Source organism: Ammospiza caudacuta, chromosome 5 (assembly GCF_027887145.1).
Source record: "Ammospiza caudacuta isolate bAmmCau1 chromosome 5, bAmmCau1.pri, whole genome shotgun sequence".
NCBI lineage: Eukaryota > Metazoa > Chordata > Aves > Passeriformes > Passerellidae > Ammospiza > Ammospiza caudacuta.
In genome coordinates, this window is record NC_080597.1 from 44,952,931 (window position 1) to 44,973,033 (window position 20,103).

Below are 20,103 nucleotides of genomic sequence, written 5' to 3' on the forward strand. Positions count from 1 at the left end.
GTTAGACACTCCAATAACTAAAAAAAGAAACTTTTCATGAGAAACTTTAAAACCCAGAAACACCCTGAAAATTAATCTTTTCCGTACCCAACTAAGCAGAAAATACACTAAGCCTGAGCTGCAGAAGGCTCAGGAATGGAACACAGGAAATTTATGAACTCCCAGAATTAAAACATTCCTGCAAGAAGGGTGGAAATGGTTTGTGGTGGATCCTTTATGAGAGCAGGAAGGGAATGGAAACAACTTTAAAAGATCCATCAGGGTACACATTAAGGGACTGTCTTTGTGCATGATCTGGGAGCACAAGAAATGTCTCATCATCCCAGTGCTTCTCAGTGGAAGAATCATTGAGGAGCCTCCACCCAGGTGGGCCAGGGACAAGCACCATCTGTCTCCTGAGCAGATGAGGAAGAGTACAAAATCACCAGAATAAAGATTTAAAAAGAGCGGAAAAAAGAGTACAAACTCTAAGGAACGTAACAGAAGGTTTCTTGTCTTCTTTATGATCCCAGGTTTGGCAAGTACTAGACATTTTTAAGAGTACTACACCAAAAGAGATATCTACTAATAAATTTCGTCTTAAAATGTATTAAGTAAGGCATTCTAGACTGAATATTATTGTACAAAAGGAACATTTGTAAACACACTACAACATCAAATGTACTCCCATTAAGACAGTTTTATCTATTTTTTCAAACTCATTTTAAAGCCATTCCAAAAAATATAATGTTATGCTCTATTATGATAATGTAGGGTTCTACTATCATATGACTAAAAGGCAAACATATACACAGATATTTATATAATAATGATACATGAATGGTTTCACATGCTATTTACCATTGAGATCACACAGTGAATATTTTCTACTCTTTTCAACAGTCTTCCTCAAAACTGCTGGAAGGCAGTAAACTGGGTATTTGTAAGACTGAGTTCTAAATTTAGAAATCTATTTTTGATCCAAATTGATATTTGCATTTTTTAAAATTTAGCTGGATACAAATGAATTTTAATTTTTGCCCCCCAGCCAGTTCTGAGGAACAAATACATTCATCTGAGACCTTGTATAGCATACTTAAACCCAGAGCAAATTTTTATGTTCAAGACATAAACTCCAGAAAATATGAATGTATAATGAAAACATTGACAGGCATTTAACCATAGGTGTATGGATGGTTTATGCTATACAATATCAGTCTTACTTTTATTTTCTTTTGGACCATGTGAACAGACTTCTGGAGTAGTACATCTCTGGTGATACACATTACGGAAAACTAAGGGGAAGTTATAATATACATTATAGAAATTATATCTCTGAACATAGAAACAGACAATATGAAATGTTTAGTCATACTCAAGTCACACAAAGTTTGACAGCAACTACTGTACTTTGAACCCACAAGACTAAAGTCTTTACTAGACTTTCAGTTGTTAAAGCCATAGCTGGCAAGCAGTATGCACACAGATATTTCATTGACATGAGCAGTTTGAGAGTTAGGAGGAACAAATGCATACAAATAATTCATGTATGCAAATGTTTTCAAGATCTGCTTCTAAAAGTAATTCTTTATGTTAACAGATTACTGCTAAAAATCCAGTTGTGAGACCCAGTGATTTTTTGTTCACTATTAATTTCAATTTTATGAAAAGACATTATGTTAGAACTTAGAATTAACAAAGATTTAGTAAAAGAATGAGAAACCATACTACAGATATTTACTTAATAAAGACTTACACCATATGCCCAACACCATCTTCATACAGATGCATTGCAGTTGAATCTAATGCTAGAAAAGTACAGTTTCCTACTAGTAGTTATTTTAGTAATTAAACACTACACAACAATTTGATATTACCTAGGACTTTATTATATGGGAAAAAACCCCAACCCTAAGTCTACCCCTATAATTTTTTCATCATTACTTTTACTTAATTTTACAAGCACCATAATTTTCTTTGATCTACAGGAGAGGAAAATCCAATTTATCACATGCAAAAAATGTGATGTAAGCAGCACAACATTCAAAGTGTTAAAGAAATAAAGAGTCTTTTTAAGAAATGAGAACCCATAATAATTAAAAGACACAGCAAAGCAATATAAGTTATCTTTCTAGGTTATAGCTTGGTGGTCTGCTTCAGAAAACATATGCACATGGAATCTGCATAATCAGTACTTGTATCAGTTGCTTCTTAGTATGCATAAAGCAGATGAAGTAGTTTTTATACTAAAAGTTTGGTGGGCATTGTTGTGGGTTTTTTTTAAAGACTTAATTTCTGTGAATTAAATCCTGGCAGGTACTGAGTGCATCCTACATTTCCAAAGAAATTCAGAACATTCAGCTCAAATAAAGTGGGCTCAAGGAGCAACACTTCTCTGTCACACAATGGAGCTGCAGTCATCACTGACAATGAAGAAACCTTGAACCAATGCGATGGTAGTTTGCATACAGGCAAAGACTTCGCTTTTTTCTCAGTATTCTTGCTTTTCTTAAAATACTTGTAAATGTTCCTAAGTTCTCAGGGTGTGCTTTCTGAATGAATGACTTCTAGACGGGAAGCTTTTTATATATTCCTGGGTGTGCAGAACAGCAAATGCCTAGTGCCATCTATTGGGAGCTCCTGCTCCTGCTCAGACTTGCCATCTTGTCTAAAAAAATGTTATGAGCAAACAGTGCACTAGGTGTGCACACATTGAAACGTTTAGCCCTAACTTCAGACAAAAAAAAATATTTTAAAAATACAATTTGGAAGAACAGATCCACACTTCAGGTGCTAATATATAAACACAAAAAGAACAAGTAAAAACACCAGTACAAGTGAATCTCACAAGTGTTTACAAAATAGTAGCTCAAAGAAGGAACAGGTCATCTCTATTCTAAGATGCATTCCAGTAGTATTTAATTAATTTAATGGGGAGGGAGATGCGAAAAAAAAACCCCTCTTGTTTCTGATCTACAACTATACATTAAATATAAATTATATATTGCCTTGTGTTGCTTTGTTCCTTACAGGAAGGATAGAGGTACCATTCCAAGCATAGAAATTGAAACAATACTTTCATTCAAGTCCTTGTCCAGCAAATATTTAACTGCATAGTGTTTAAAACATTGTTTGAAAGCCCAGTTTACTGGTCTGATGGCACTTTGCTTCCTTACTCTGAGCATGGGTTCCAGAAGGTTAAAAAGTCTCGTTCCATATTGAATTTGCCACTGAATTAAAAGGTGGCCAAGCTCCACACAGTCCCAGACTTGGTGGACATATGGCATGGTGGCATGGTTACAGGACTGCAATTCACACAGAACTGGACAGTGGGAAAAGTACTAGCTCAAAGTGTTATGTTATAAAAACTCAGGAGAACTTGGGGTGTTTTCTGTATATTCAGAAGCCAAAGTCACAGGGCATTGTGGCATTTCAGCAGATGTTGGTTTGACATTTCCTTCCCATGTTTTATTGGATACATGCTATGCCATTTACTTGCAACCCCTTAAATACACCACAGGCAAAAAAACCCAAACCAAAGGCAAAGCAAGCCTATATTAATTTTTAAGCATCTGGGGAATTTAGATTACTCTTAAATATGTGATATATGTGATTGTATATTATTCCACTGTTAGCAGGTGAAATTGAGCTTCTTAGATATAAATATCTCTCTATATATATCTCTATAAAGTAGTCAGTCATTGGAACTCAATCTAATAATGGTCCCACAGTTAGGGATCTAAGAGATGGGAATAAACAGTAGTGTTAACTTTGTATTCCAAAATGTGACTACTGGATTATGACAGAAAAACAACTTGATTAAACAGCTACTGCAGTGCTTTGGAAGCAGGTACAGAGCAGCAAAACCTCCTGTGGGGTCTGTGTGTTTCTAGCTGATCAGCTTGCACATCTCCTTTTCAGAGTGGAAACAAAATGGCCAGAAGATTGAGTGTCCCCATGTTCAGGGAGACAACAGCAATATGAGCACACATCAAAAGGTGCATAATGAGGGCTAAGGAAATTTGCTTACCCTATATTTTTAGGATTTTAAATCTGGCTCAGGAGCAAATATAACAGGAAACCAAGGTCAAGCTGACACAATGTGGGTTATTCTCTCTTCCTCAATATGTGTTTTCAGTTCCTATCAAGGTTAATGGGAGTTTTGCGCACATGTGGGGGAAATGGAACATAAATGCTGCAAAAATTGGACTCAGATTTAGTTCAAATAAAGTCTAATAAGCTTTAGGAAAATCCATCAGCTTGAAAACTGATGTCTTATCACTGAAAAAAAATCTTTAAAACATCACCTCCATATGCTTGCTAAGTCCAGGTCTGGGAGAAACTGCTTGTAACATTCTGCACTCTTATGAACCAGTTGTGAGTGTAGCACAAACACCCAAGCTGGCCCATCTTCGAGGCCTAACACAGATCAGCCAGGACTGTATCTTTTTTATTTGGGCAGCAAGAAAATTTCTAGTAATGTTCAAAATTAACTCAGCACAGCTTCTATTTTCTCCCACATAACCCTGTATACTGACATTTTTACACTGACATTACAGACTGTTGCCTTTTAAGTGAAACACAAAATACTTAGGTTCAAGGTTTTCATGATAAAATCAGTTCATGGAGATGGGCTCTTATAGCACCCTTCCCAGACTGAATGGTCAAACCTGGGCCTTACATGAAAAGTGCAGCTGCATGTGGGCATTAAATTGCATGTTTCCATTTAGTTATGTAGACAAGTGTCATGTAATTAAGGAATGTGCTGCCAGAGGAATGAAAGAATTAAGTTTTAAATTCTGCACGCTTTTTGTACATGATTTTCAGTATAACATACTTGATTTATAATAAAAATGTGAAAATAAACACATGGAGTATAACTATAGTGTACTGCTAAATATTTTGGAAAATACTTTTAAGTATGATTTAATAGCAATGATTTAATAGCAATCAACATGTGAAATTCTTTTAGATATTATCTTTTAAAATTAGGAATGGCATTAAGTAAAATATTTTCAGTTTAATGACACATATTTTGCCAAGAATGAGGAAAATAATACAAAATTTAAGAGACTGTATTTTGACAAGGAAGTCAGCATTTCCAAGATTTTTACAATCTCGGATATAAAATTGCTCAGTCAACTCAGAGACTTTTACAAAAAAAGAAAAAAGTGCAAAGAAACTTCTACTTCAAAGGAAAATTTAAACAGAACAGCCCATAGCACATTGTTTCCTGCAGCAGAGACACCCCTTCCTACAAGGGCCTTTATTATGCATGACACAACAAGCAGCACCCATTCAACCTGAGGGAAGCCCACAGGCTCGCAGGGCCACTGGCTGGCTCTTTGTCACCAAATGCAGCAGGTTGAATGCAGACATCACTGTGATATCCTCACCAACAAAACCAGAGGCAAAGAACAGGGGCAAGAGCTGAGTAGGGAAGAAAAAAAAAGAAAAAAAAAAAGATGAGAACAAATTAAAACACCAAAAATGTTTTCATTCACAGAAAAAAACAATACTTAAAATTTTATATGACTACCACATGGGACCACAATTCTAAATGTACTTTTTAAAGTGCATTTAACCCATTCTTGCTACCCCACCCCCCAACATTTTGAGACATATTACACAGTCTTCAGTGTAACCATTTTATATGCTACAAAGTGAGAGGGCCTGGACATTTTTATAGGGGGCATTCACAACAGCTGCCTTAAATACCCAACCGAGAGCAACTTGGGGTAGTAGCCTGGTCACAGGTGCAGGGGTACTAAGGGAAAAAAACCCTTAGAACATCAGCTAGATAGTAGGAATCCTGCATGGAACACCCAGGAATGCTGGGAAGATCAAATGCAGTCTTTTTCTATTTATTTTATTTAAACCAAGATCACACTCCGCAACATTTCTGAATGGTGAATGCTGGAAACTAGTCTTTGCTAAAAATTGTTCTTTTGATGACTTGTTTGAAGAATGTGACATTTCATTGTAATAAACTTGCCAGATATCTTAAAACCATGGCTTTTCAAAGGCAGGAAATAATTCATGTTGTAAACTGTCCATGAGATATATTTAAACAATCCTCCAGCCAGTTCAAATATAGCAAACAGAGAGATGGCAGTCATGAGATTTTATTTCAGAAGGGTTTAATGCACAAATACTAATTGTTCCATTCACCCCACAATGGGAAAGAGGAAATGCAGATGCCTTTTAGCCCAGCCATGCACAGCCACAGCTCACTTCAGAAGATTATGTGATGTAGGACTGGAGCCAATCCCCAGCCAAAGTCGGTACAGAAACTCTCTGGGACTCTCGTGGAAGCAGGATCAGGCCCTTAGGAGCTGCGGAGCAGCAGGGCAGGTCTCCCAGCCTCCTCTCAGGCTCACTCTTTCAGCTGCGGGAGCTGCGGGGTGAGTCCAGCCATGGCCCATAGCAGCGGCTGTGCCAGCGGGGCTCAAACTGGCCACGGCCTCGTCCTGAGGAAAAAGACTCTCAGAGGAAGGACACTTATAGAACACCCCAAAAGGTGCAGACACCCTATCCCTGACAGCATTCAGTGTCAGGCTGGACGCGACTGAGCAACTCTGAGGTGTAGTTGAAGTTGTCCCTGCCCATTGCTGGGCGTTGGATCAGGGGGCCTTTAAAGCCCAAACCGTTCTGTGATAATTCCACGATTATAACAAGGACCCAGCCCCCAGCCGTACCCATCACCAAACCGGTCTGGAGCGCATCTCACACACCCGGCCTCAATTCGGTCGTACCCAAACCAAACTCACTGCGAGACCCCCGACACTTCCGTGCTGCCTGACGGCGGAGGGGCACTGGGGCAGCAGCCCCGTGAGCGCCATCACACACACAAACACGTCCCTGCCATAGCGGCAGCGGAGCCGCGTGAAAACTAGCGCAGATTCCTCCGGAGCAGACCGCCAGGAGACCACAGGGCTGCGCGCAGCCCCGCCGCAACTCCGCCCTTGCCCCACAGCCGGCAGTGTCCCTCAGCCGGCGCTGTCCCGCAGCCGTCACTGTCCCGCAGTGGGCAGTGTCCCTCAGCCGGCACTGTCCCGCAGTGGGCAGTGTCCCTCAGCCGGCACTGTCCCTCAGCTGGCTCTATCCCGCAGCCGGCACTGTCCCGCAGTGGGCAGTGTCCCTCAGCCGGCGCTGTCCCGCAGCCGTCAGTGTCCCTCAGGTGGCACTGTCCTTCAGCTGGCACTGTCCTTCAGCCGGCACTAACCCTCAGCCGGCACTGTCCCGCAGCCGTCAATGTTCCGCAGCCAGCACTGTCCCTCAGGTGGCACTGTCCTTCAGCTGGCACTGTCCTTCAGCCGGCACTAACCCTCAGCCGGCACTGTCCCGCAGCCGGCGCTGTCCCGCAGCCAGCGCTGTCCCTCAGCCGGGCTGAGGCCCGTGCCGCGCTCCGGCAGCAGCGGTATCGAGCGCCCCCTGTCGGCGGGCAGCCCGCAGCGGCCCGCGCCGGTGGCGCCGCCTGGCGGCCGCTGCCCAGCACACTCCTGCGAGGCGCTGCACTGACAGCCCAGACGGACACTGCCTCCCTGCCCTCCTCCTCCTCCTCCGCCCTCCCTCCTTCAACTGTAAACAGCTCAAAGGAAATTATTTGAAATTCACAAGAATTATAAAATATTCTGGCCTTTTGAAACTTTTTTTGAAACACTGAAATTATGTCAGTGTTCACCAAAATGTTAATATTTACTCTCACATACTCATAGACTTGGAGGACATGCAAGTCCTGGGAGCCCAGTAAAATATCACTGAGCATCCATGGAAGTACTTTATTGGAGTTAATCTAATTTATTCTTTTATTGCTGATGCTTTGATTGCTATTTCTACTTACTCTTACATTATAGCAATGCCCAGTAGTTCCAGTGGGAGGAGATCTCCTGGTGCCAGGTACTGCATGCACACAAACCCTGCTGCAGGAAGCTTCCAGACCCCATAAGAACGGCTTGTGATGAATCAGTAAAGAGAAGTACAAAGTCAAACTCATTGCAATTAACGCGTTTGGTTTGGACGTGCTTCACCCCACCTGCCAATTCCACGGGAACAGAGAACAGATTTAGGGAGAACAACAGTAACATTGTGACAGGTTCATATCTTCCCTCTGATCTTTCTGTGGCACATGCAAACTTGGCCATAGCCTTTAGCATGTTCAAGTGCCGTGTTCATGTCTCTGATTTACTTAAGAGGAACAGCCAGAGCATGACAAACATAGGAAGAAGTCCAGAGGAAGGCAATGTCATTGGTGATGTGTCTGGAGCACAAGTCTGATGAGGAGTGGCTGAGGAAGCTGGGGTTGGTTAACCTGGAGAAGAGGAGCTCAGGAGTGATGTTATCAGTCTCTCTAATTACCTGAAAGAAGGTTGTAGCCAGGTGATGGTCAGCCTCTTCTCTCAGGCAACCAACAGTAGGATGACAGGACATAGTCTTAAGTTACATCAGGGAAGGTTTAGTGGAGCATTAAGAATAATTTCTTCACAGAAAAAGTGATCAGACATTGGAACAGTCTGCCCAAGGAGGTGTCATGGTCTAGTTGACAAGGTAGTGCTCGGTCAAAGGCTGGACTCAATGATCTCAGAGGTTTTTTCCAACCTAAAAGATTCTGTGAAAGCACCATCCTGGGAATAGATGGCTGGTGGTTTAAACTCCCATGCTATACATGCCTGGCCCTCCATAGGTTAAGCAAAGCTCCCATGCTGGTGCTGGAGGTACCTGCCTGAGCCCCAGGGACCCCATCTGTACTGGCACAGCACCCCGCCTTGCCAGGGGCCAGGTGGCCTGGGGACAGCAATGCTAACACAGCTGTCACATGCCTGAGCCACAGTGAGTACTACAGCACTGCACTTCCACCACACAGACTCACCAACCACATGTCTTTATTGCAGTACTGCAGTGTGCCAGTCTCCTGTAAGGACAGATGCTACATGAAGAGGTCAGAGTAGAACTCACAATTCAGGGAAGGGGGTGATGCTTTCATACATCACTGTTTGGGTTTATTTTGGTGGATTGCCCTTTTTTTATAAACACACGCTGCTGTCCTGCAACACCCAGGACACTGTTGGCTCCTCCACAGTTCTCCCTGGGTGTCATCAGACCCCTTGGAGCTCCTTCACTGCACTTAACTCTTTAACAGAGTACAACGTGGATCTTCCATCTGTTTGGCTCTCATAAGATGGACACCATGCTCAGCAATAACTTGCAAATCTTGTAAGTACAGATAGTACAAATACAGCAGTAACTATGGCATTAGCTGGGTTTCAGAAGCAGTTTTCTAGGATATGCATTTTAATTCCAGGGAAGCCTTCCTCTCAGGAGCCTAATGTTGGCAAATATTAAGGAACTACCAGCTTTCAAGAGCTTCTATACTGTCCATTGTGGACATTCAGAAAACATAAGTTTCACCCTGAAATTATTAGCTATAAAGTAGCGTAGGTGGTCTGTCAAATTTGTCCTTCGGAAATTAAGAACTTTGTATGTACTCAGGTTATGTTTTTTCAACCTCTGTCTGCAACTAGAAAAATTTCTTTGGGTGAAGGACAACTTGAGAGGTTAAATTCTGATATTACCACATCTTGTTTTTAAGAGCAGTAGGGGAAACATCAAGGGTCTCTGGAGCTCATAACACTACTGGTTTAAATTTTTCCATATTCAGTGTTATTCCTGACAACTCAGATCCAGAATTCCTAAAATTACATGAGAATCCCAGCTCTCACAAGAAAAAACATGACGTTTTAGCTCTTTACAAGTAAATTAAAAAAACATCCACAAATTCTTAAGGGAAGGATCAGGGTTTTTTTTCCTTGCCCCAATAATAAGACCTTAGTAGTGTGAGGTTTCTACCTTTTTCCAATTTCCCTTCCCCCAGCCCCAAGCCTCATTTGGAGGGCAGGAAACAATTAAGAGATAGGCACACACTAGTCAGCCAGGCTCCCAGGCTCTTGTCAGGAATTCCTATGTCACTGGAAAAAGCATAGAGCAAAAAAACTGCCACACTGAAGAAAGCCAAACAACTAGAAGTTAGAAAGAAGTAAAGGCCTGGGAGTCTACAGTACTCAAGTGTTAAATTAACAGTTTAATTCTTATCAGTATTTGTTTTGTAAAATTTTTTTCAGTCCAGCAATAACTTTGAACAGTTGTTTTGCAAAGGGTTTACTTATTTATTTTGACACAAAGCAAACTATAACCAAATGTTTCCCTGACAAAACTTAGTGGATTATTTTGTATATATGTTTATTTCAGTTTTAACACTTGGATATTTATTTTTTTTTAATTTGGCTTTTGCTCACCTAAAGCTGCTACCAGTCAGAGTCAGCAGACAGGACAGATCAACCCTCAGGAACTGCAGAAACAAAAGGTGCAGCATGAAGAGAGAACCACATGAGCAAGTGTTTGAGTGGATCATGTCTTTCTGTGTCTAAACAATTATTTACTCCCTAGTCATTTTTCCTTTACACATTCTGTGCTAACGCCAAAGACCTTGGCCTTTCCTGCTCTCTGCACTGCACTTGGTGGCTTTAAAGGACTTTCCTGTTTGCAGGTTTGACATGGTGTATGCTATGGTGCAGACAAAGGCAATGTTGAATAGTTTGTAAGAGATGTTTAATAAACCACTGTGAAGCTGCCAGCTCTGGCAGGAGACTGGAGTACAGGAAAATTTTTCAGCAGGGGCCTGATGACTGCTGGTTATTTATCAGTGAAAGAAGGAGGGAAGAGTTCCAGTTCCCACTCCAATCCAAGATGTCTAATCCTGAAACTAGCACCCTTTCAGTGCACAAGGTATTTTCACACTTACATACCTGGGCTTCCAACATCCTGAGAGAACCATGAGGAGGCAGCCTTCAGCCCTCAAAAAACCACACATCCTGTGAATATGCATTTGTGCTTTATAATTATATTTTCAGACAACTGCATGTTTCAATGCACCGTACTGTATTTGAAGCATTTGGCAAAAAGTAGTAATTGACAAAAGCCTGGAAAGTGATAATTTAGATAAGATATTATGAAGAAATTATTCACTATGAGAGTAGTGAGACACTGGAGGAGGTTGCCCAGAGAAGTGGTAAATGTCCCATCCCTGTAAGCCAAGGCCAGGATAAATAGAGCTCTGAACAGCCTGGTCTAGTGGAAGGTATCCCTGCCCACAACAGGGGTTTTGGAACCAGATTATCTTTAAGGCCCCTTCCAACCAAACCATTCTGTGATTCTATGAAATTTACTTTTAAAAAGAGATTTTAGGCTCTGGATTTTCATGTGCTTGTATATCTATTGATAATATAAACTAGGTGTCTTCAAAGGTTTGTGATTTGTTATTTGCTATTAAAATACCTTGCAAAAGCTCACTGTCTGATGAGAATAAAATACTTTAATCATTAACAGCTAGGATAATGATAAAGGCAATTATAAATTTAAGCTTCTCAAAGACTTACTGAAGAGGAATAAAGCATTCTAAATGAAATTAATTGCATTAACTTTACAGGTCTACAGAAGGACTGTACCATATAGCTTGCATGCTTGTCGGCATATATTCCCCCTATACAATGTTAGCTTCTCAATTACAGCCACAGAAATCTGAAGTATTAGACCTGAATTCCCACTTCACTTTTAAGACTCTCAGTTAAAGCATGTTCCCCTTAGCTGCTTGTGCTGGAATGTATAAACCAAATGGCAATCCTGTCTACTTTTAGGAAGTTTACATTGTGCCCTGATAAAAGAGGTAACTACTGTCACACCTTGTAATATTTGAATGGAATGTCAGGAAATGTCAAGGTTCAAACCTGAAGTTAGTACTGTCATTAGAAAGGAGCCTAAACAGTGAAGTTCAAAACCATTTTGTTTTCTTGAATTTTACATATTCTCTTATACTGGATTTTGTTCTTAAACCCTTCCCAGAGCAACTGAAACTCCAACCTAAAAGCCTTCCTGCAAAACACACATAAGACATTTTCAAGTACCAGTTTGCCCCACATATGCTTTAGGATACTGTCAGATCCAGGTGTTTAATGAGCCTTACTTATAGGAATGATAATTTGCAAAGCCACCAGACAAGTCCCTAACTGTGGAGGCTATTCAGTGTTTCATGCCATGAACTGCAGCAGAGCCAGCAGGGCTGGAGGTGGCAGACGCCTGCCTGGGCACAATAAGCATGGCACACACCAGGGCTGCTCAAGCTCGAGGGGTGCACAGGGCCCTCCCCAGTCCCACGGCTTCCTCAGCTTCCTCACGGTGCCCACTGGCCAGTCCTCCTTCTCCTGTGAAATGGGGTTATCCAGTCCAGTCTATCGACATTCCTGAGGTATCCTTTGCATATTCTAGCTGGGATCCTTCAGCAGCTTTTGTTCAGTGGGAGTAGGGAAGGAAGAAGAAAAGTCTAAAGGTTGAGATCAGACATAAAACAGAGGGAAGCAGAAAAGAAGAATAAGCAGAAATGCTCATTTGCTCACACTGAGTCCCACTCTGTGATACACAATTGACAGGCACTGCTGTATGGACTGATGCCCTCCATCCTTTATCCTTAGGTTGCATAAAGGTTCCTACTGAGGTGAATCAGAGATATTTTTAGGAGTTCTGCCTTTAGTCTGAGCTTGATTACCCAGACTTCAGTCCTCCATGTAAGAGAGATGAGATTCCCACAACAGATTTTGGGTTATCATACAGCTTAAAATTATTATCTTTCCAATAAAATAATAATGAAAAATCTTGAAAAGCAAACCAGATTCTGAAATCTCTGCACACAATTCAGCATAATCTCACTGGTTCCAACTGCTGACAAAAAGATATGCGATGTGAGGAGGCACCATATCTTTCCATTTGTATTAGAGTGGTTCTCCAGAATAGAAAAATTATTTATACTTATAAAAGAAAAACACTACATCTGAGCAGAAAACAAAGATGTATATTTAATTTTCCCCTAATTACCAAATTGAGCTAACATTCTCTCTAATAACAGCCGCCTAAAATGGGAAGCTTACTGTCTCTCACAGGAATAACCTTTCTGTATGCTGAACTGGCCACTGCAGTTCAACACTGTATGCTGAACTGGCCACTGCACAGCCACTGCAGTTCCCCCTCTCCCCCTAGCAAAAAAACAGCTCTGCAACAACGAGGCTGGGGTGACTAAAGCTCCAGGATGTGTCCATGGACCAAATTTAAAAAGCCTGAGAAGTGAGAAGATAATCAAAACAAATGAATTTTTGAAGTCTGTACCCTCCAAAAAAGCAACAAGAGGAAAGACATATTAATGCCTCCCTGTTCAGCAACTGGCTCCCTGGACAAGAAAACTGTGGGCTTGATTTCTTCTTATTTTACCACTAATATTTACACACAGCAGAACACTGATACTGATCTCATCCAAACAACCAAGGGATGTGGTCTGTGGGGATGTGGAGGACGTCCATGCTACACTGAGTACAAGCGCAGGAGGGAGGCAATTGTTTCTGCTTTAGTAATACAGAAGAAGGTCCTTGCAAGAGACTCTCACTTGGTCCTTAGGGAGGGTAGTAAAATGGAAGGAGATTTCATTAATGTAGAGACAAGACAGCACAGGCCTTGTGAACAACAGATGAAATGGGAAAAGTGAAACTGCAAAGAGGCACAAAAAAGCAGCAACCCCAAGGAAGGGAAGAAACAAGACAAACAAGGAGTCCCCAAGCCTGGGATGAAAGAATTCTTGGCTAAGGGCAGAAACCAGTGAGTCTCTCAGTCTTGCAAGTGCTTATACATCTGTCATTTGCAGATTGTTTCCCAATAGTTATAACTGGCAATACTTCCCAAAGGAAAGTAAATATAGGTCAATTGGGATTCCCCTCCACTCCTGCTCCTCCCAGATCTGATGCACTGAAATAGGGCTGAGCTGCACTTCCATTTTCCCGGACTTGGTAGCCTGCCAACATACAGCACATTCCTTTTATGGCAGTGAGTTTATAACTACAACAGTCGTAAACTATTCTTAAATGGGTCTTTTCTGAGAGTCATGATCCTTCCAACATCTTGAAAAATTTCTCATTTTTTCTATTCCAGGCAGTCCTCTCCAGCACAGTGGTAAAGATTTAATTGCTTCTGGTCTTCAGATGATGAGATACAAGTGTTCTGGAAATAACCTTTTAATTGAACAATTCCTACTGGCAAGCCCAAAAGCATTTTGTGTTGCGCACCTATAAAGGATTAATTCTCAATACCAAAAGAAAAAAAAATTAAAAATTTCTGGGTACTGCTGTGAATAGAACTATGCAAGGGGTACCCTAGCACTTGAAGACATGAAATCCATTTCTGTTATCAGGATGGTTTGATTAGGTATGTCTCCCTCTCCACCATTATTTGCATTGTCAGGCTTACTAATACAGCAGAGATAACAAACTTTCTATTCTATTTTTAATTTGGGACAAATCCCATGCATCATGTTAAATACAGCTTCCTTTTACAGCAATGAACAGAAGCCCTTCTACAGAAATTTCTATTCTACTTTTCTGAAACACCTTTGTACTAGCTTTTACTTTTCAATTGAAAAAGAAAGACTAATTTTGAAGACTAACAAATACAACATTTGGAATCAGCATTCTTTTAAATTGGGTTACACATTACTCTGTAACTGAGCAGACTTTTTCCTTGCCTTACAAAGATTTTTTGCCGGGGTAACAATACACAATAGATACATGACAAGAGCAGTTTCTCTTAGGTAGAATATCTCATAAATGAAGCAAAGAGAAAGCCTCCAGCTAGCTGGTATGACTTAAGCGGATTTCAGACCAACACAAGAGAACAGTACCCTCTTTTGAAAAAAGCAGGGTCTCCCTCGTCCCGCAGCCAGATGTGCGCAAACCAGCCCTGCAGGGGTTTGTTCGTCTGCTGAGTGTGCTCCCAACCTGCGTGGCACACGCACACATGCACACACACACACACGCACACACAAACGTGTGCGCGCACACACACACACGCACACATACACACACACGCACACATACACACACACGCACACATACACACACACACGCACACATACACACACACACACACACATACACACACACACGCACACATACACACACGCACACACACATACACACACGCACACGCACACACATGGGCTGCAGGAGGTGGAAGGGGAGCTGCCACTCCTGCTGCGCAGAGAAGCCGAATTCTCAAAAATCACCAACCACGTACATTGGTGACTGTATTTAATGAGGCACTGTAAGGAAATGTACAAATGACACTTACTAGTGCACTGAAGGAGATTAAGTCCCTGAACACAACAACGCCAGAAGAGTTGTGATTCCAGACATAGTTTTGCCCTCCAGTTTAATGATTTCTCAGAGTAAAATCTATACCAGGGAATAAACTCCAAAAACTCCCTGCCACAGCAGGAAACTAAGGCATTCTTAATGGATGCCATGGAGTTATTACAGTGAATATAGGAAATTACCAACAATCAGTAGGTCTATTGCCAGCAGATTTTTAAGATATTTAAAATTCTTTTAATTGAAAAAGTAGTTAGTGCTAATATCTGTCTACATGTGCATATATGCGCATAATGTGCCTACAGATGCCATGCACCTTGCTACAAAAATAAAGTTTCTTGCAAAAGAGACATTTGTCTTATTTGTGTAATTTCATTCATTCTGCATTCTTCAGCACAGGCCATTTGAAAGCTGAATTATCTCCCTGTATTTGTATTATTTCCTACTTGAGAAAATACAATTTTTATATCAGACTCTGAACCAGACCTGAGTATCTTGTATTTTGTAAAAATGTTTTTAGGTAAAGGATTTGTAAAATTTAGTTATGATCTCTCTGTCAGACAGCATAACTTCATCTCAGAGCAACTCAGGTGGTGGTTTCTTTTTTTACCATCCCAGCTGCTAGAAAAGCACTTGGAGTTAAAGACACCATAGCTGCCAATCTCTCCCCAGCAGTCTCCCTTACATGGAAATGTTCCACGTGGCTTTCTGTACAAACCAATACCGCTCCTCACCACCGAGCGGTGCCAGCTCCCTTTGATACAAAACACGCTGCACAGCCCCGTGAGTTGTCCTTCAAACACACGCACAGGTCTACGCATATGTCAACAGAACAAAAGCATCCTTTAAAAATGTACCTTTGATCATTCAGACTGTGTCACGATGGTATGCAGAGCAGCCTTATGAATATACAAGAAAAACTCAGCCTTTTATCCAAAAATATTTTTTTAAATTATAGCATAGAGAAAGTCTGACATTGCAAAAATAAAAACAAAAACAAAAAATCAAACACAAAATAATGCCTTGCACACTGCAATAGGAACATTTATCATCCAAAATCCAAAGAACCTATATGAAGCTGAAAAAAACCTCAAACGTCCAATACATAACAAAATAAAATATCATCAAGTAAAACAGAAACTCCTAAGTCTTCTCTTGTCAAGGTTGTACTTTTATTTTTATGAAGAGCAGCAAGAAGACACCACAGCAAGTAAGGAAAGAGTATAACTTAAGCTTTGAGTGAATACTGAATGTCAGTGACTGAAAAGTGAGAGAGCAAGGAAAACTATTTCTGTCCTAACAGCAATAAATTTGATTCAAATATAAAGATCACTTGATTTTAAACCACTACCCAAATTTTCTGCAATTTAATAAGCAGAATTATATGTACACCTACCTATACTTAGTTAATTTCAGGGATAAAAACATTTATTCAAGACTCTTCGTCTTACAAGAGAAAATGTTGTAGAGCCATAGAATCACAGAATAGGTTGGGTTGGAAGGGACTTTAAGATCACCTGGTTCCAACTCCTCTGCCATGGACAGAGGCACCTTCCACTAGACCAGGTTGCTCAAAAACCATCCAGTCTGTCCTCAAACACTTCCAGGGATGGGGCATCCACAGCTTCTCCAGGCAACCTGTTCCAGTCCCTCACCACCTTCACAGCCAAGAATTTCTCGCTAATATCTAATCTAAACCTATTCCCAGTTAAAAGCCATTCCCCCTTGTTCTGTCACTCCAGGCCCCTGTAACAAGTTCCTCTCCAGGTCTCTCATAGCTCCACCAGGTACTGGAAGGGGCTTTAACGTCTCTCCAGGGCCTTTTCTTCTCAAAGCTGAACAAACCCAGCTCTCTCAGCCTGTCTTCATAGAACAGGTGCTCCAGCCTCTGAATAGCTTCCAAAGACAAACTTCTTCAATGAAAAATGTTACATGGAATCTGTGAGCTGAATTGTGATTTTCATTCCAGTGCAGTTTTAAAATCCACAAACATAGCATTTTATTTTTTAATTAGCCAAATGTATTTACACTGCCTGTGCAGCACAAGGATCTGCATCTTTAAGCATCCTAAAGCTATTTTTCAAATCTTGAACAAAAGAAGTATTAATTCTAGCAAAACTTGCCTAAATTATTTCCCTTCTCTTCAATCCTCTTCCAAGTGTCTAAAACACTAAGGTGTCTCTTCCACCTCTCTTAATTGATTGAAAATATTTATTAAAATTTACATTTTTGTCAATCCACATTTCCCAGCCCTAAATGCATTCAAAAAGCTAAATACTCATCCTATACTCCTCCAGCTGGACTTGCAATAACCATGCAAAACCTTTTCTGCAGAGCAAAAAAGCACTTACCTTCGGGGAAAAAAAACCCATAAATATTTTCTCCTGCTCTATTAAAGCAGACTTACAGCAGTGCCAGGCCTGGCAGCAGCCACACAGACATGTGTGGAGCACCCCAGGCAGTGCTGGTGCAGCTGGGGTGCACAGGGCAACAATGCAGGCACCAGCTCCGTTCTCCTCTTCCCAACCTTCAGCTACTTTCAAGGCTTTGTAATTTAGCTTTCCTCTGGATCAATATCCTAAGATAAATGTTGACATTTTCTTTGCATAATCTGTCCCTAAAAGTGACATCTGTTCCACTTGCTTCAGCAGAGGCAGCAGCGGGCATCTGCAGGCAGCCCCTCCCAGCACAGCCAGCTGTCAGGAACTTCATTAAGCATTGCCCCAAAATGCAGTTTGTTTCTGTCCTACTTGGACTCGTGCTCCAAAAAAAGAAAATCCTGCACTTATACCATCAGGGCCCGTCTTTCTCATCTTGGTCTTGATATTTCACATCTCTTAGAAATCCTCAGCAACTCGGACATGCCCCCAGACCTCAGGGGCATGAAACCTCAGCAACTCAGCTCCGACCCCAGCACAGGGCCCTTTTCCTGTAGCTCACTTCAGCATGTCTCAGTGAGAGCCTTCAGCATCCCCGAGCAGGATAAAACAATGAAGGACATGCCAGCTCTATGTCCACCTGGAGTATTTTTGAAATTAAAGTTACTGATTAGAATTCTGATACATTTGCTCAGTATGTCATTTTTAGAGCCTTGGTATGTATGTATAGAAAAATTCACATTCTCATACAGTTATTATATGTTTGAATTCTGTGTAGTTCTTTGGCAAAGCAAATAACAAAATTAATAAACCATAACCTATAATCAATTAAGCCCATCTGCTAATTTCACACTTTGTAACAATACAATACAAAGAAAAAAACAAACAAAAACTTTGTAACATACAAAGAAAATAAAACCAACACATGAGATTATCAGGTTGGAAATAGGACTGTTTAAGGAACAGCAGAGGCAATTGCCTGAAGTAGTTGCAGTGACTACTTTGAAACTTCAAATCTGTTGTGCAGACCTTGCTCTACACAAAAATTGGCACTGGATTTGCCAAATCTCCTCTCCTCTCTCCTCTCCTCTCCTCTCCTCTCCTCTCCTCTCCTCTCCTCTCCTCTCCTCTCCTCTCCTCTCCTCTCCTCTCCTCTCCTCTCCTCTCCTCTCCTCTCCTCTCCTCTCCTCTCTCTCTCCTCTCCTCTCCTCTCCTCTCCTCTCCTCTCCTTTCCTTTCCTTTCCTTTCCTTTCCTTTCCTTCCTTTCCTTTCCTTTCCTTTCCTTTCCTTTCCTTTCCTTTCCTTTCCTTTCTCCTTTCCTTTCCTTTCCTTTCCTTTCCTTTCCTTTCCTTTCCTTTCCTTTCCTTTCCTTTCCTTTCCTTTCCTTTCCTTTTCCTTTCCTTTCCTTTCCTTTCCTTTCCTTTCCTTTCCTTTCCTTTCCTTTCCTTTCCTTTCCTTTCCTTTCCTTTCCTTTCCTTTCCTTTCCTTTCCTTTTTTTCCCATCGCCTGTCCCCTGTCCTGTCCCCTGTCCTGCCCTTTTTTTAAGAGAAATCTTTATCAAAGTCTATCAAGCTTTCCATCTCATGCTTAGGAACTGCACCTTAGGTACTTTAGCTGCATAAATATGAGACCATCAGAAATTAGGCAGACTAATGTTGATCACTATATTCCAGGATGATGGGGAGATCCTGTGTGCCTGAAACCTTTCCCTAAGGTTGTTCTTCCTCTTCAGACAGATTAAGAAATTTATCCTAAGCATTTGGGAAACAAGGAGGGGAAACTGTCCAGAAAAGAGCATGTACCTTGGAGGTTTTTGCCTTTGAAAGGTTTTTGCCTTTACAAAATCTCAAGAGGAAGAGGGTATTATCCATTTTTAAAAAGAAAGAAAAGACTGACTAGTGAATTACATGGCCATAAATCTATCTTCAACACACAGAAAGCTTTTGAAGCAAAATACTAAACAATCCATAAACAGGCAATGAAAATTAGAAAGCAGTAAGCCACCATGATGGGCTTGCCAAAACCTAACCCCATAACTAACATACTTTCCTTCTTTCCTTGTACTCTGCAGGCAGAAGGAAAGCAGCAAATCAAACAGACCTCAAATGTAAAATACTTTTAGACAAAGCAAACTGGAAAAGCACTTTTCTTTTGGATCAAGGTCCTCTATCACAGGTGCAGAGCTGCTTGAATAAACACACTCATTCAGCGCTTCTCCTACAGACCAGGGCCAAAAACCCAGCAAGTAGTCCTACTAAAACTGCAGAGACACTAATCTGCAAAGAGTGTGAAACACTGCTCTGAGCTGAGCAGAATTCAAGATGGTTTTAATAGATTGGAGAAATGGTCAAAAACCAGCAAGATAAAATTCAATACAGCCAAGTACAAAGAATCATATTTAGACTTTAAAAGAAATCTTCAAATGCACAAAATAATCAAAAGAATGCCAGACTAGCAGCAGTACAGCAAAAAAGCATGTCAAGGTAACAGTGACAATAAATTGAGCCAAC

The 20,103-nt window shown here is 41.1% G+C and overlaps 1 protein-coding gene across 4 annotated transcripts in view; it reads right to left on the reverse strand.

The window, feature by feature from the left end:
- The window catches only part of MSRB3 (methionine sulfoxide reductase B3), a 79,383-nt gene that overhangs the window by 51,827 nt on the left and 7,453 nt on the right, over positions 1-20,103 (reverse strand). For 3 of the 4 annotated variants that reach the window (XM_058804747.1, XM_058804744.1, XM_058804746.1), the window contains exon 2: positions 5,283-5,409. In XM_058804747.1, the coding sequence (XP_058660730.1) occupies positions 5,283-5,358 (76 nt within the window). In that variant the 5' untranslated portion in view covers positions 5,359-5,409. Of the gene's footprint in view, positions 1-1,202; positions 1,275-5,282; positions 5,410-20,103 lie in introns of all 4 variants that reach the window. The other variant, XM_058804745.1, reaches the window with a different exon arrangement.